Source organism: Phocoena sinus, chromosome 15 (assembly GCF_008692025.1).
Source record: "Phocoena sinus isolate mPhoSin1 chromosome 15, mPhoSin1.pri, whole genome shotgun sequence".
Lineage (NCBI taxonomy): Eukaryota > Metazoa > Chordata > Mammalia > Artiodactyla > Phocoenidae > Phocoena > Phocoena sinus.
This window is the reverse complement of record NC_045777.1, coordinates 68203635-68221255: the sequence shown is the minus strand read 5'-3', so window position 1 is coordinate 68221255 and position 17621 is coordinate 68203635. Positions and strand designations below refer to the sequence as shown.

The 17621-nt window shown below is 46.3% G+C and overlaps 1 protein-coding gene across 4 annotated transcripts in view; it reads right to left on the bottom strand.

Moving 5' to 3' along the window:
- Positions 1-363: 363 nt before the first annotated feature.
- Positions 364-17621, bottom strand: part of PRKCB (protein kinase C beta) — a 312071-nt gene continuing 294813 nt past the window's right edge. For 3 of the 4 annotated variants that reach the window (XM_032603892.1, XM_032603894.1, XM_032603895.1), the window contains one exon: positions 1745-7119. In XM_032603892.1, coding sequence (XP_032459783.1) covers positions 6961-7119 — 159 coding nt within the window. In that variant the 3' untranslated portion in view covers positions 1745-6960. Of the gene's footprint in view, positions 1013-1744; positions 7120-17621 lie in introns of those variants that run through there. The other variant, XM_032603893.1, reaches the window with a different exon arrangement.

The following is a 17621-nucleotide window of genomic DNA, read 5'->3' as shown; positions in this document are numbered from 1 at the left end:
CTTCCATTTTTTAATGTTGACAATGATTTCAATTAAATGAAATTCTGTGCAAGTGAAACGAAGTTCATTTACGCATCAGCCTATGGCTCTCCAGTTTGTAACCTCTGCGCCAGACTCTATTTAAAAGCAGACATGTAGGGCTTCCCTGGTGGCGCAGTGGTTGAGAGTCCGCCTGCCGATGCAGGGGACACGGGTTCGTGCCCCGGTCCGGGAAGATCCCACATGCCGCGGAGCGGCTGGGCCCGTGAGCCGTGGCCGCTGAGCCTGCGTGGCCAGAGCCTGTGCTCCGCAGCGGGAGAGGCCTCAACGGTGAGAGGCCCGTGTACCGGAAAAAAAAAAAAAAAGCAGACATGTAAACAAGAGTTTGCATATATTAACTCAGTTTAATCATATCAATTCTTAAACAAAAAATTTCCTCCAAGAGACAATAGTTCACAGTAACTGCAAAGCTTACTCACAATTTAAAAATACCAGTCATGCTTAGCATTCAAGGGGGATATCATAGAATAACTGTAAAAACTTTTACCATGAACATTAGCTTCTGACTTTAAAAATTACAAATGCTGAAGCATTTTGGTATCAGACATAGTAGTTCTGATATCGTCTGTTCATTTGATGAGTTTCTGGCAGTTTGGAAAATTGTACCTCTACAATTGGATAAAGCGCTTACTCTAAACTAAACATTTTCAGATGTAGAAAACAAACTAGCAAGCTACACATACAAAGAAAAGCCCTCTAGGACAAGCTCTCCACGTGTGGAATGCCAGCATATGCACCATGAATCCTGGAAGACTATAATAGATACATACACTTGCCCTGAAGTCTTATACTCCAGGCTTACAATGGAGTTTGCATTCACCTACACATTAATGACAAACTCTGGGTTAGTATAGGAGAAGCCAGCAAATTCATTTTGGTCCAAGTTCATGATGAAGAGTTTATCAGTAGGCGTGAGTTCCACAGGCTGTCTGGTGAACTCTTTGTCGAAATTGGAGGCGTCTCGCTTGTCTCTCTGCCAAATGGAAAGCAAACACGTTAACACAGCATAAGAAGAAGGAAACGTGACCAAGACGTGCCAGTTATCGGGAAGCTGATGACGTCTCATGGGCAGAGTCAGGAGGAGCCCTGTGCTGACAGGGTTTAGCAGCGGCATTGCAATACTATCCCCTAGCTTTCACATTGTATGTTGGCTTCAGGAGAGAAAACTTGGTGGAAATTTTCTAAGAAAGGAAATGAGACCTTGACTTTCTTTAAGGATTGCCAGAAAGTGAGGTGTGTGTGTGTGTGTGTGTGTGTGTGTGTGTGTGTGTTGTTTTCCTTGGCTTTGAGATTGAGTTGGAAACTTCCTCTGACCAGGTATGATGTCATAGAATTAGTCATGCAGTAGAGAGTCCAGGAGGACATGATCCAAGAGCGCCCCCTGTGGCTAGGAGGCTTCTTTCTTTAAAGAGGAGCAGAGCCACATGACCACTCAGCTCCCCAGAAGGCAGAGTGGCAAAATGGGGACATCAGATCACTGCTCAATGAAAGGAACAGATCACTATCCACCCCACATTCCCTGATGCGATCTAGGCTTTGAAGGGATGCTCAGAAATCCACCCACAGACTTGAATTTGGGTCTTCAACAGCCAGAGTTTCTTCCAAGGATGTTTACAGCAATGGATCTAGTCAACAAACTCCTAGTCTGAAAGGGCAGCTTTAAAACATTCTATTCTCCTAGTTAGTCTGGCATTTTCTTTTTTTTTGGGGGGGGGTGGGCATCAATCCCAGTTTACTAACTGCAGTTTGGGGCAAGTTTCACCAGGGAATGTCAGAGCGTGGGTTCATAACAAGAGCTCACATCTGGGTGATGCTCTCACCTCTTCAGGGTCCCTATCAGCCTGTGATCTTCCCATCCTTACCACCCACCTAGGGGCAGGTAGAGGTCCTCGCCCCTGGTGCTTTGACATATGAGAAAACTGAGGCACAGGAAAGTAAAGTGACTTGCCCAAGATTGCACAGTGGGGTAGTGATTTTTACCCAACCACATCGCACCTAATTCTGCTTCATCTCAGCCTCTCTGACTGGGGGGAAAGCTTGATGGCTGGTTTATTGCAGGACAACCAAGGATAACGTATGGGTTTCACAGGTACCGGGCAGGTTACCTGGCTGAAGCCAGAGTGGTGTCAGATTGTAAAGAGGGGAGGGTCGGTGAGGATTGACTGATTTGCTAGAATTTGGTCAATGGCCATCCATGCTTTAGGTTTAACCCCTAAAGGGTACTGACTGACAAGGATTTCTCATTACTGGATTCACTTCCCTTTGCAAAATACTTCTCGCAAGAATGCCTTCATTTTGGTTGCTCCCCTGAGACAGGTAAAATGTCCCTAAGAAGTGCCCCAACTACTCTTCTGGTGTATGTGCAGGGGTGTAGGGGTGAGGGGGACATGAAGAAGGCACTTCAGTAAGTGTGGCCAGAGGGGAGTGGGCTGAAGATGCCGGCGGAGCTGTTTTCTGGACAGTGGACCGTCTCTTACCATGCCCCACCTATTCTGCTTTGTCTGGTCCTGCCTGCTGTCAGCCTGTCTCGTGTTGTCCCAGGCACTGAATGTGTTATTTGCTGTGTTCAGAGAAAAGCTTGAATTCCACGCCATCTTCTCCTTTAATATTGCCTGTGCATCCCTCTCTGGACCCCACAAGTCATACTTTAGCATCTTTTTAATTGTCTTCATTGCACTTGCTGCTGTCAGGAACTGTCGTTATTATTTATTGCCTCTTTCCAGGAGGGCAAGGTCCTTGTCTGTATATTTCCAGTGCCAAGACTTGGCACATGGCAGGCCTTCCACAATTATTTGTTGAATGAATGAGTCAATGAATGAAGACTTTATGAAAGATGAGCCTCTTTGCTTTCTCCAACTTACAGTTGCCCCCGGGGCTAGAGATCATACTCTATAGCAAAACAATGGAATTTGTTCCCATTGATCCTACGGGTCTCTCACATGGGCCCCTGTCCATTGTGAGCCCCAATATGGACAGAACCGTGTTAAGTTCCTTCGAGATCTGAGAGCTCCAGGGCTGGGTGTGGGCCCTGGGTATATCTGGGGCTAGAAGCAGGCAGCTGTCTCCTTTCAGGTCCCCCCGCCATGGCCTTCCCTGCCTGTGGGCATCCAGAAGAGGTTCCCTTCCCACCAGCCCCAATATTGAAGGCCCTTCCCCATGTGTTGTTCTGGTGATGACTCATGCTTCCATCGTTCACATGGTGTAAATAGGACTGGCCATTATGGGCAGATCCTCATAGAAAATATCCCTGAATTCTACCCTAGCAATTGGGAAAGAATGGGCCTCTCTGTTGGGACAATTCCTTTCTGGGTTGATAGTATCTGAAGCCACATTAGTTTCACTCCTTCAAGGAGGGTTACTGATTCCACTGGCTTCCTATTAATTCCCCAAGAAGGTCACTGTGACCATGGCCCTGTGTTTTCTTAGAAGAGAAGCAGGTTAGTGAGAAGTCCAAGAAACGAAAAGAGGGATTCTAAGATCCTGGTAGACAACTAGCCATGGCTGACCTGGACTGTGTTTTGGTTCCTTTGGATTATCTTTTTAGTCTCTTTTTAAAAACTTCTCCTCTGATTTAAGTTCTTTTGGAAAATATCAGCCTGTCTCATCTAGAAGAACCGGGTGGTGTTAAGCCAGGGGCAGTGTCTCCCTGAGGGCCAGAAAAAGGTAATGCCTGCAGGAATCTTGAGTGATGAACCCCAAAGGTGAGATTCAGGACTCGGAACCGAGCTCTGAAACCAGTTCCCTCTCTCCATACAAGCATCTCCATACAGGTGTCTCTGCTCCAATCTTGGTGATTCTGTGAGCTGTTCAAGTATGGAGATTGTGCCTTTGGTCTTCTGGAGGGAAACTCACCCCAGTTACCCTCCTGCCTCTCTCTCCCCACCATTGCACTATATGATTGTCCCACAAATCTGGGTCAAGAGAGCACTGCTGCATCTCCTCCGGTAGCCTCAAATGTGATCCCCAGAGAGAAAGCAGAGCCCCATAGACTTTTGATGACTTCTTCTTTCTTAAAAGAAGCCTTCCCTGGTTAACCCGGAGACTAGCTATCTCTAGATGACATCATGCTTTTAATTACTTGTTTAATGACTGCCTTCTTGGACTGCATCTTCATGGTTCCCCACCACGCTCCTGGCACCCACAATAGAGCCTGGCACAGAGTCAGTGCTCAATAAATGCTGGTTGGGTGAACGAATGGAGGTGGAATACATGGACGGTCGCAAAAATAAATTCAAAAATCTTCCTTCTTGGATACCTTTGCAAAGGATTCCCCTGGGATTACACATGTCGAGAGCTCTGTTTCTCAGTCTCCTCTGCACTTGAAATGTTGATAGAAAAGGCAACTGCAGGAATTCTGACTAATGATCCCTCTCTTTCACAGAAGGCCTCCCTGACCAACCCTCAGCTCGGTGTGTTAGGGGAACAGAGACTTTGGCTCAAGTTTCTGCAATATTAAACCTAAATAGTTCTGCAAACTATTAAGCTTTGAAAAATAATGGCAGCAATCTGGAAAATGTAGAGTGCAGTGTGTGTGTGTGTGTGTGTGTGTGTGTATATACATACACACACACAGAGTATATTCTATTTATCTCTATCTATCTATCTAGTTCTATCGATCCATCCATCCATCCTACATTGTTCTCTAAAGTTGTCTGTAATCTTTTATTGATGGGCCAATGTTTCTCCATCATTTTTAATCTTCCTGAGAGCATATCCAAGGAAAGGACTGGTGACCCAACAGCCAGGTGAAGGACCCTCAAATAACTTGTCTGTTGGTGGGCACAGCTCAGAGATGGCAGTCACAGAGCAGAAGAGGCCCGCACCGAGAATCAGGAAACTGGGTATGCATCCCAGCTGGCTGACATTGGGCAAGTCACTTCCTCCCTCCAGATGCTGGTTTTTCCCAACAATAAAATGAGGTTGTGCCCCGATTTCCCTCCTTCTCTCTCGCCACCTGAGCTTGTCAGCCAGGACTTCACGTATGCTTCCCCTGACGTCCAGATTGCTACCACCACGGCGGCAGCAGGGCTGGTCCCAAAGCCCACAGCAGGGAGACGAGAGCGGGCAGAAAGCAGTGAACCGCAGGGGGCTTTGCCAAAGTGGAGATCAAATCATGTTTTTTTTAAAGATGAGAAGTCTCACTTCAAGGACATTTGTCAAGTTTTTCAAGTTCCCTTGATGGTCTCTTAGAAGCCCTGGCACTTCCAGAAATCACTGGACTTGTGACAAGAGTTGTCTTTAGGGCTGCCTGAGGACAGCAGGGGACAGGAGGCAGGGATGGGGGACCACCTGCTGTCCTCGTCTGCTCAGATGGAAATGGGATTTCTTCCACCAGGGGGTTTCCTTGGGCTTCTGGGGCTCATAAACCTACTTGCTAGAAAGGTTGAGTGTGAGCTGGGAGGAGTAGCAATTCTGACAAGAAAATTCAAGAGCCCCAGCCCGGCTCCTAGCTGGACCCTAAACTTGCCTCTGGTGGGAATGTGGGCCTTGAGCTCCGATATTGCTGGAGGCCCCCCTCGCCAGCTCACCTCACCCCATCACAGGCCCCCAGGAGTCCCTGAATGGTCCACAGTCCCAGCCTCTCTGACCGGCTAAACACTGGGGCCAAGGTTAAGTTCTGGGTTTAGTTTTTTTCTGTCGTGAAGCCTCAGGAGGCCCCATTTTGTAGTTTGGGTCCATGTTTTTCAAAGAGAGCCATTTTCCTTGAAATAGTATTTCTTCTTTCTTGCTTTTTTTTTTTTTTTTATTGTATCTCGATGCTAGAAGAAAAATGGCACATAACAGACATCCAGGTACGAACATTTCCACAAACATCTTGCAAAACAACATCAAAGTGAGGAATACAACTGTCTATGCTTTCACGAAATGGTCTTTCTCAGAGCACTTAATTAGCTTTCCGAAGCCAACAACAAACCTAGACAAATCCCATCCACGCAGGCACGGGTCTGCCAGGCTCCAGAGCCGTCTTCTTGGTAAATCAAAGCAGGTCATTGTGGTTAATAACATTTGGACACGTATTTCAAAGCATGTGTAACAAGAGTAATTTTTTTTTTTTTTTTTTTGCATTTGGACAACAACGGAAATAAAACCCCAAAGCAAATAAACTTTGAAATGTAATGTAAAACCATGGCCCTTCAGGACCTTGCTAAAGTGACCATGTCTTTTCAGGGAGTGGGTCCAAATGTCCTTTTCAAGTAGTTTGGGGATGAAGGTGATTGGGGACACAGGGAATCAGAGCTTACAGCGTTGAGGTAGCACCCAAGCTGGTTGCCTTATGACTCCTTGAGGTGCCCTTAGATTGAAACTGTCTCAAGGCACACTCTTAGAATTTTAAAAGGGCTTAGATAATCTTCTGAGCTTTGAGTTTTAAAAAATAACAAATAAAATTTTATTTTTAGCATGTTCTTTTCAAAGCTCCCAGTGCCTCCAAACCAGGCAGAATGGAGGAAACTCCCTCTAAGTCAAAGCAACCACCTACATGGATACAAGCCAAGCTCCAAGTCCAGAAGTGGAAGAGTACTGCTAGCATCCGATTATCCACTCGTTTGGCAGGAAAAATCTAGATTGGATGGTTGGGATTGGAAAATGTGTGAAAATGGCAGTGCAGGAAAAAAGGAAAGAAAGCAGGCATGTTCTGTCCCCACTGGATCTACTTCGCTGACGTGCTGGGGAAAATAAGTGCTAAAAGGACTTTGATAATGTGCTAATTATGCAGCCACATTTTCAACATGCCATCTGCATAATCCCATCTCACAGAGATGCTCCAAACTACCTGAGGACATTTGGGTCCTGAAACATGGTCACTCTAGTTTCATCAGCAAATAAAACATGGATGCAACTTTGCAATTAAAAAAAAAAAAAATGTCACCACAATAGCCGTTGAGCTTGAATGAAATGAAGGACGGAAATCTACACATCTACTTAGCTCTTGACTTCAGGTTTTAAAAATTCAGAGTTAACAAAGGAAAATCCTTCGAATTCTGATTGGTCAATATTCCTGATGACTTCCTGGTCAGGAGGTGTTAGGACTGGTGGATGGCGGGTGAAAAATCGGTCGAAGTTTTCAGCATTTCGCCCACACTATGAGAGGGGAAGAGAAGAATTTGTGGTGGGTGGAAAAAAAAAAAAAAAAAACAACCAAAACAAAACAGAACAAAATAAAACTGGGTGAGGTTTCCTCCAAACCCTTCCCTTCCACTACCTCAGAGAGGTTGTTTTGATGATCAGAAATGAAAGCAACATAAAATGCAAAATTTTCACGACCGTTGATTGGCACATGACGCTGGGCTCCCCACCTTCAGTTCCTGTAGCTCGTGAGCTGCCTCTGGTATCCTTCTGGGCAGTCAGGAGCTGGATGGCAAAGGCATGGGATGGTGGGGCTGGTGGCATGTGGCATGTTCTCCCAACCCCACCCCAAGGAGTCAGCCAAGCTCATTTTGAAGATGTGATTAAGGTGCCTGAGATATTTCCTGGGCACAAGATGCAAAGTAATGACACATTTATACATCACCTTGGAGAGCCCAGGACCAAGCAGCAGGTCCCTCAAAGCACTGTTCTCTGGCTCTCAGTCATCTCTGGAGATGTTTTCCAGCTCCACAGATACAGGAGTTTGTTACAAACTCCAGTCAATGGAGAAAGAGATCAAGACCTGGATTTGGTGCCTGCGATGGCCGGGCGACCACCAGGCGTGATAAGTCACCGACCCTTAATTACAAGGTGCCAGGAGGTAAACTCAGCCATTCTCCCTCCAGGTGGGAACAAAGGGTGTGGGAGGAAACCCAACCCAGTGCTTTGGTGAGGCAATCCGGCTCTGGAGGGAAAACCATCCCCATTTCTCACTCATCCTGCTGTCCTTGTCTATGACAAGGTCCCGGTCTGAGGCAGAGTGATAACACATGTGTGTGTATGTACATGTGTACACTCATGCGTGAGTGCACACGCCAGTTCTCATCTAACGAGAAGCGATGAGTCAGTGAATCTGGCCTTCTTTGTTCTTCACCAGCAAACCCATTACATGAAATCTCTAAGTGTTTCAGCAACCACAGCCTAACAGCATGGTAGCAGCAGTAGTAATAATAATAATTATGACAGTTAATATTTATCATGCATGTGCTATGTTCCGGGCACCCTGGAATGCTCTTTCCTTGTATTATCTTATTTCACCCTCCCAATGATGCTATGCAGTGGGTATTACTGTCATCCCTATTGTACAGATAAGGAGACTGAGGCCAAGGAGGTGATGTAATTTGTTCAGTGTCCCGCTGCTAACAAACAGGAGAGCTGCCGCGTGAGCCACGTCTGTCTGATGTCAGAGCCAATCTCCCGGCGCCATGTTGCAAGAATGGTCGCTAGCTGGTGACTGACCGCATGGAGTGGGGTAGGGGTGGGGGGCAGGGGGGAGAAGCCAAGGATGGGGATCATGAGGTCTCTGGTTTGAATGACAGAGAATATGCTTCTATCAATCAACAAGACAAAGAATGCGGGAGAATTCAGAAAGATGACTATTTCCGTTTTGGACATGATGACTTTGAGGGGCCACTGAGATTCTTGGAGATGATCTGGGGGAGTCAGAAGTATGGGTTCTGGAGCTCAGGAGAGAGGTCTTGAAAAAGTTTTTTTAAAGGACAGACTATGGAGGGTAGAAAAAAAGATAATAACAATAGTAATTAAAACCACTGAGCACTTTCTAGACAACTGACATTTGCTAAGTGTGTTGCATGCATTAGCTTTTTAATTCACATAACCACCCTGTGAGGTAGGTATCTGATTGTCATTTGCCAAAGGGAATATTGCCCCTAACAAAGCGGTAAGAAGGGAATCAGGAGAGAGCTGCAGCAGACAAGCTGAGGACGGAGAGGAATCCAAGGAGAGGGCACGGATACAGCTGAAATATCTCCAAGAGGTCAAGCAGGAAAAGTTACCGAAAATGGGCCATGGCATTTGGTAATTGGGAGGAGACTGATGAGAAAATGCAGGGCTGCCGCCGAACTTCAGTCCTTGGAAGAGGGAAGATAAGCTGAAAAGCCAAGCAGTACAAGCTCCTCTTTCGAGCTTACGATCAAGGGAAGCAGAGGTATTGGATATGTGTGCAGGAGACCGAGTTCTCAGAGAGCCTCAGCTCCTGCCCCCTTCCTATTGGGAGAGAAGGAAGCCCACGCACCTGCAGACATGGGTTCGAATCCTGCCATCACTGACCGCTAGTTGTGCAACTCCGGCCAAGTCCCTTCAAGTCTCAGTTTCCTCTTTTGTGCCCTGGGGACAATTCTGACTTATATTTAAGCAGCATCATTGGGGCCGTGTCCAAAATAGACCGATGGGTGGACAAGGGGAAAAGGTGGAAAAAGTGAGACCAGTCAGGAGGCTGTTGCATAATCCAGGCAAGAGATGATGGTGGCCTGGAGGAAGATGACAGTGGGGGAGATGGGAAGATGCGTTTGTTTGTGGGGGGTCTACTTTGAATTTAGAGTTGACATGATTTGCTGATGGATCGGACATGGGGTATGAGAGGACTTGTGGTCTGAGTGACTTGGTGAGTGGGGAACACGAGGGGTAAAGCATGTTTGTTGGAAGACATGGAGCACTTGGTTTCATTCATGATAAATTGGAGAGTCCAGTGGAGGAGTCAAGGGTCAAGGAGGGAGTCCCCTTGCTGTGGTGTGGAGACTGAAAAGGAAGCAGCGCTAGACTGATGGCAGAGGCGGCGGGGAGGGTAGAAGATGGTTGCGATCATCCAGAGGAGAGAGATGGTGGATGGGGCTGTGGAAAAGAGGGTGGAGCAGAAGGGATGGAGCTGGAAAAAACAAAGAGGTATTTGTGGCAGGGATGGAGGAGTGGGAAGGCGTGTTACGAGGCAGCCTGGCGGGTGTTTCTGGGTGTTGGGACCTCAGCCAGCCAGTGCAGGAAGCCTGTTAGCTGAGACACAGAGAGTCTTCAGGGGCCATTTTTCTTTAAAAACCATCCATTTCCTATCCACAACAGAAGGCTGTTGCTCTGCCGGGGCCTCCCCAGGGGCTGTGATGGGAGACAGAGAAACAGCTTCTGGAAGCTCCGCAGCCTCCTCTCCCATCACTCCCCCCACTGCCTGCAGAACAATGAAATCTTTAAGTGAGATAGCAGAGAGGAGATGCAGGAACAGGGGTTAACCAAGGGGGCACAATACAGCGGGAGCGTGATTTCCTTGCTAATAAGCAGCTTACGAGGCTGGCAGATCACAACCTCCCTAAGTGTTTCCGTGTTTTTCAAATGGAGCTGTCACTGCCCATTAGCTTCAGGAGCGCTCCCTAAATGGAGACGTCAGCCCTTGGGAGGCACGGCCCTGATCAGCTCTGCGCCCGCTGTGTCCTTGGAGAATGGGCAGCTCAGCGGCTGGGATCTAATTGCAAACGCAGCGTGGACCACACCTGCTTCTCTGGCTGTCTTGGGTGGATGCTTCAGCCTCACTCAGTGGCGAGAAGAAAATCCAACCCCCTTGTCATCACTGGGGCTCCTGGAACAGGAATGGGGGCCAAAGCCAACTAGGTTATTTAAAATCACAGGGAACCTCTTCCCGGGTTGGAGAGGGGAGTGAGGATTGTGACTTGTTTCCTTGTGCCCCCGAATTTAAGAGACAAGACCGTTTGAAAAGCTTATCTGTGAGCCGTTACATGTGAGCTCTTCTTTTCTTTTTCTAATCTTCTTTCTAATTTCTGCTTCATTGTGCTAATAACACCTCCAAGTCTGGCTGTCTAATGTGGAGTTGGCTCGGTCACAGCAACCACAGGGATCTTTCAGAGACGCCAACCTGGATATGTCACTTCCCTGCTCTAGTCTGCGATGGCGCCCCACTGCCCGAAGCCACACTCCTCAGCATGGCTTACAGGCTGTTTAGGACTCGGCCCTGGTCACCTGGTCAACAGCCTCTTCGCTGCCCACGGTCCCGCAGCCCAACTCCTCCCACCACAACACACCCACCAGCTGTCCTGACATCCTCCCAGCTCCTAGAACCCTCATGCACTCTCACCTCCGAGCCTTAGCACAGGCTGTCTCTTCTGCCGGGAACACTTGCCTCCCACCCTGTTCCCCATCATTGTCTACGCGTCCTTCTCTGTCTCCAGACACTTCCTCCAGGAGCTTTTCCTGGACTCCTGCTCTATCTATACCCCTGGGTTTATCCCATCAAGATATAGGATGTTCATCAAAGAATTGTTAGAGGGAAAAAAAAAATTTTAAATCAACTCGGGCCAACAGGAAAAGAGTTAAATAAATAATGATCCATCTGTTTTATGTATTGCCATGCAAAATGCTTTTAAAAATTAAAATAAGATGTAGAAGAATATTAAATAACAGTTATATATAATTAATGACAGTGTGTATGATATGTTCCCATTCTATAAATTACAGACATAAATGTGTATGTACTACCTGCGAGCACATTATACATGTGCTTCTAGAGACTGGGAGAGTTACAGATTGTTTGATTTTTCTATCTTTTATGCTTATTGTGTTTTTGAAAATTTAAATAATAGTCAAGTGGTATTATTTTTGTGTATAATAAGGACAAAAACTACAAAAGCTCTTTTAAATGAGGGAGCTATTACAGTGGAGGAAAGGGGGAAAATAGAAATAAAGGGAATGGGAATATTTAGCCAAATTGCCGAAATCTGCCTGGCGCTGTTTAATGTACTTCATCTTAGTTAAAAACTCTAAGATCTCCCAAATGGCTGCCCTAGTGTGGATGTGGGGATGATGACAAAGGTTAATATTTAGGTTATCTAAGGAGACAGGTGTACACACAGGCCATGGCATGGGGCCACGTGACAAGTGCTGCCATTGAGTACAGAGGTGAGGAACGCGAGAAGGGCCAGGGAGACTTTCCGAGGAGATGACATCTGAGTTGAGTGGGACCAGAAAGAAAGACACTGCTTCTTTGGAGGAGGGAAAGGAAGAGCCCAGGGAAGAAATGGAGGTGAAAAGAGGTCAGGGACAGAGCAAGATGCTGGAGAAGAGGATAAAGGTCCACCCCATACTTCTCACTGCTTAATCAAGTTTGATAACATGAGGCCAATGGCACAGGGGAGATTCCTGCCCAGCCTCCATCAAGACACCAGAGACTGGGTCACAACGAACCGAGACTAGGTCACAATGAAAAGATACCCAAGCGATATGGTCTGACTAAAAGGCAAGGGAGTCTCCCTCTCTCTCTGTTTTTAATGTGCAAATTCAGGGAAATTTGGGATCCTTTTTATGCCTATGTTTCTATGAAGCAGGAGAACGCAGGAGGGGACCCACCAGGCAGAAGCAGCCAGCCATGTCAGGCACACGCATTTGATCATTTTTATAAGTTGTCTGTGGACCAAGGTGTTTCTCTGGAGCAGAGTCAGACAATATTCTGCATGGTCTGGGCTTTGGCAAAGAAGGAAAGATTAAAGCCTCCTTTCCTAATGATGAAGGTCCCTTACAATCAGGAATATTTGATCTCTGTGTCTATTAAGGAGGAAGCTGGCAAGAGAGGGGGTCTTTTGCGCTTGATAGCAAGTTTCATTTTTAAAAAGATCTTCATTTAAAAACAACACGCAATGTTTTCTTTTCTTCCAGATCTCAGGTTAAATGCTACCTCCTCAGAGAAGGTGAGGATCACCTCCAAGTAAAGCAGATTCACCCTTTCTCCTCCTGTTATTCTCTCTCAGAGCAATCTGTTCATTTCTTCCACAGGAAATAAAATACGTGAATATCCCAATCTACAATTACATGTTTATTTCTTTGCGTATCTGTATTGTCTATATTCCCATCTAGACTGTAAGCTCTATGAGAGCTGAAGCCACATCTGGTTTGCCCACCCCTGAATTTCCAGGTCCCAGTACAGAGTAGGCACTTGGTGTTGTCAAAGGGATGAATAGTAGCATATATTAAGTGCTTATTATTAGCCAAATACTGTATAAGTGCTTTACAAGCATGATCTCATTTAATCCAACAGTTCTATGAAGTCTGCTCTACAATGAGGAATAGATTTAGAGCTTAAGTAACTGACTAGGATTTGATCCAAAATCTGACAACTGTTCCGTTTATGCAGAAACAAATAACTTGTTCACAAGCACCAAGAAAAAGAAACAACAAGACCCTTTTTAATTCCACCACCCCAGTACCTTTATTATGTTAACATTTTGGTCTGTGTCCTGGATGGCTGGATGAATTGACGGATGGATGCTTTTAACTCTAAAAAATGTATACTCATCACTTTACTCTTTAGCCTGCTTTTTAAAAAACGACATGAAATATACTCTAAACTTTTCCCCATGTCAACAAAGTATCATATTGTTCTTATCTGTTCTTCACCATTCATCCTAAACCTATGTCGCTGGCTTCAAATAAACTGCCCTCAAATAGTAATTAACCCTTTTACTTGCTTATGATTTTATAGCTTTGATTCTCACAAGTTGGTAAGATAGGCGGAAAAGGATTATCTCCACTTAGCAGAAAATGTGAAAAGTTAACAATTTGGTCAGGGTCATACAAGGTAAAGGAGGAGAACCACGATTCGGAGCCTGCTTTGCTTGATTCCAAAGACCACGGGGCAACAGCGACATCTCACTGCCTTACAGACTGTATCCGATCATGTGGCATGGACTTGAAAGCTGACTTGGGCGGCTTCCTTGGTGGCGCAGTGGTTGAAAGTCTGCCTGCCGACGCAGGGGACGAGGGTTCGTGCCCCGGTCCGGGAGGATCCCACATGCCGCGGAGCGGCTGGGCCCATGAGCCATGGCCGCTGAGCCTGCGTGCGCCAACCGGAGAGGCCACAGCAGTGAGAGGTCCGCGTACCACACACACAAAAAAAAGCTGACCTGGGTACCAATCTCAGCACCATCCATCCCCAGACAGATAATCTGTAAGCAGGTTAGCTAAATTCCCTAAGCCAGGTTTTCTGTTATGTCAAATGGATCTATCTTGCAGGATGCGGTGAGGTTGATTTGACAAAATGCACATAAAATCTCTGACATGGTAGCTGGTAGCTGCTGTTGAGTGCTGACTTACCCAGTCCTGTCCAATGAGCTAATCTGATGGGCGTGGCTGTACCCTGGCAACTGAGGGATCCTACAGGCCCTGCCACACCCCAACCTATCCTAGCGAGGTAGAAGGTAGATGGGTCCCTGGGCTGGACAGCTGGAGTTTGTCCAGCAGAGTAAACTGGGGCTTTGTTTTCCCATGACATTCCAAGGACAAAGCTGGTGGCAGGGGCTGAGCTCTGCCAGAGTAAAGAGATAAGACAACCACATCTATCACCTCCCCAGCTGCCCAACTGCACATACACAGGAAGGCTTCTCGGGGGTCAAAAAAGGAGAGGACGCAACCCATAATAGGTGCTGTCAAACCTCCCACAGGCCTCTGCGCTGGAACCCATCTTGGCAAAAAACATGTGCACACATACTGGGGAGGGCCCTAGGACAGGTCAGGTGTGGAAAACAAATGAGATAATTGGCCAAAGGTAAGCAAAGACCCGGAAGAACTGCCCTATATAAATGATTTAACTACCTCTTCGCTGCACTTGTCCTCATTAGGGAGGACACCCATGCCCTTTCTCTCAGGGTGTGTATCTCTGCCTTGCTTCTGTCTTAAATAAACAAGCTGTTTTTTGTGTGCTCTCCCACATGTTATGCTGCGTCTCTGATAATAAACTTTGTACCTGTTCTTACAGTGTTTGCCTCTTTGAGAAATTCATTTTCCAAACAGGGCAAGAGCCAGGGCAACTTTGCTTCTAGCCTCTAGCCCCTGGCGGACCAGCAGCTAGGATTTCCGGTTTTCATCCACGCTACCCAGGTCTGATTCCTGGGCAGGGAGCTAAGATTTCTCTTCAGGACCGCTCACTGCTGTCTCTCTGAGATCACGAGGATATTATCATTAACAAGCTACAGACACTTAAAACACAAAATCTTTCCCACCAAGGCTGGCAAGATATGTGGGAAGCCACAAGGTGAAGCCAGGCCCTGGGGCTCCTGGTTAGAGAAAGTGAGGAAAACGTGGGCCCAGGCACAAAAGGGACACCTCCCCTCTCCCGTCCAAGCATCACTTCCTCGGAAAGACGTCTCGAGCGGTTTCACACACCACTTGTGAGCTGCTGTTTTTCGTACCCTAATTGGAGGGCACTTTGTGATTGCTTTTAAGAAACTGCACTTGTAAATAAACAAAAAATACACTTTTGTTCTTTCCCTCTCTGGGTCATGGGCATGTCTTGATCCTCCAAGTTCAACTGTCACCAGAAGTCTTCATGCAGTATCTCTGCCGGGAGTGGTTATGGAGACAGGAGGAAAATCAGTCAGCTCAGTGCCCTGAGAACAAGGGAGAAGAGGGGCCTGAAGAGGAGCGAGAGACTCTGAGCTTATCCTACAGATAAACTCGCACATATAGGAAACTAGGAAGCTACTGAAAGAATGAAGTAGATTTAGACGTGCTGAGAAAACCATAATTCAAGAAGAGTCATGTACCTAACTGTTCATTGCAGCTCTATGTACAAGAGCCAGGACATGGAAGCAACCTAAGTGTCCATCATCGGATGAATGGATAAAGAAGATGTGGCACATATATACAATGGAATATTACTCAGCCATAAAAAGAAACGAAATTGAGATATTTGTAGTGAGGTGGATGGAACTAGAGTCTGCCATACAGAGTGAAGTAAGTCAGAAAGAGAAAAACAAATACCGTATGCTAACACATATATATGGAATCTAAGAAAAAAAAAAAAAAGGTCATGAAGAACCTAGGGGTAAGATGGGAATAAAGACACAGACCTACTGGAGAATGGACTTGAGGATATGGGGAGGGGGAAGGGTAAGCTGTGACAAAGTGAGAGAGTGGCATGGACATATATACACTACCAAACATGAAATAGATAGCTAGTGGGAAGCAGCCGCATAGCACAGGGAGATCAGCTCGGTGCTTTGTGACCACCTAGAGGGGTAGGATAGGGAGGGTGGGAGGGAGGGAAATGCAAGAGGGAAGAGATATGGGAACATATGTATACGTATAGCTGATTCACTTTGTTATAAAGCAGAAGCCAACACACCATTGTAAAGCAATTATACTCCAATAAAGATGTTAAAAAAAAAAAACCAATGGTATCAGTTATGCGGAATCTAAAAACAATGATACAAATGAGCTTATTTACAAAACAGAAACAGACTCACAGACTTAGAGAAGGAACTTATGGTTACCAGCTGGGCGGGGGGCAGGGAGGGATAGTTAGGGAGTTTGGGATAGACATGTACACACTGCTATATTTAAAATGGATAACCAATGAGAACCTACTGTAGAGTACAGGGAACTCTGCTCAATGTTATGTAACAACCTAAGTGGGAGAAGAATTTGAAAAAGAATAGATACATGTATATGTATAAATGAATCACTTTGCTGTACACCTGAAACTAACACAGCATTGTTAATCAACTATGCTCCAATCTAAAAGTTAAAAAAAAATAAAAAACAATCTCCAAGATGGAAGGCAGGAGTAGAGCCAGGCATGGGGATCGAACACGAGCACTAACATCCCTGTGTGTGATGTGGAGGACTTCTGTGCTGCACACAGCGTCTCCAGAAGGTCACCCAAGGAAGCCGGTCGCAGTGAGTGGCTCTGGGAAGGAGAGCCACGAAGCCTAGTTAGGGGTCTCTGGGGAGGTACTTAATTTCACTGCATAGCTTTTGATGCTGCTGGAAGTTTTTACTTTTTCAGATTTTTTCTTAAGGAAGGAAGATCAAAGTGCCCAATTTGATGAGGTCAAGAAAGATAAGTCCACGAGAGGAGACAATTTGGGGTCATTGCTGACTCAAGGAGAGAAATTTCAATAGAATGGTGGCGGCAGAAGCCAGATTGCACCGAACTGTAGAAAGAATGGAAGGTAATGAAGTGGAGACAGCAAGAACTCCTTCCAAAGTTTGTCTGTATGAGAAGATAGGGCAGGAGCCCTAGCGGTAGGATGGAGGGATCCAGGTTTGAGGCAAGGGATTTTTAAGATGAGAGACTTAGCATGTTTCTGTGTGAGGAGAATGAATCAGAATGGAGTCAGAGTGGATATCTGCTGGGCTTGCAGGCACAGTGGCTTTATTTTTCTCGGAGGACCCACTCCTTCCCCTCTGCAAGATGTCCACTTTAGATAGGGGCAGACCCAGTCACTTGGCAGGTGACCCAGGCCTGGCCGATCAGAACATTCCATCCCCCCAACCCCCAGGCCCAGTGATTGCTTTAGAGATGACCATATGACCCAATACCCTCCGACAAGATTGAGTTCCAGGCTGCTGGGAAGTTTAGGAAAAGGAAGCTCTTTTTTTCGGCAGAAATTGCGAAAATAATGGGACGTAGTAAGTCTGGAGTAGCTATGTGCCCAAGAAAGCCTTCAGGGAATGAAGAATGAAATCGACAGACAGGAAAGCCATCCCAGGGAGACAGAGAAGTGGATGGCTTTTGATACTGTTGAGACCCTGGATCCAGCCACAGCTAAATACTTGAAAAAAATTTAGTCATTACGTCAGTTTGAATTGGGTTCCTATTTGTAACCATAGGAGCTTTGATTAATATATAGAGAAGCTGTAGGCACAGGCTGGCCAGAGCAGATGCA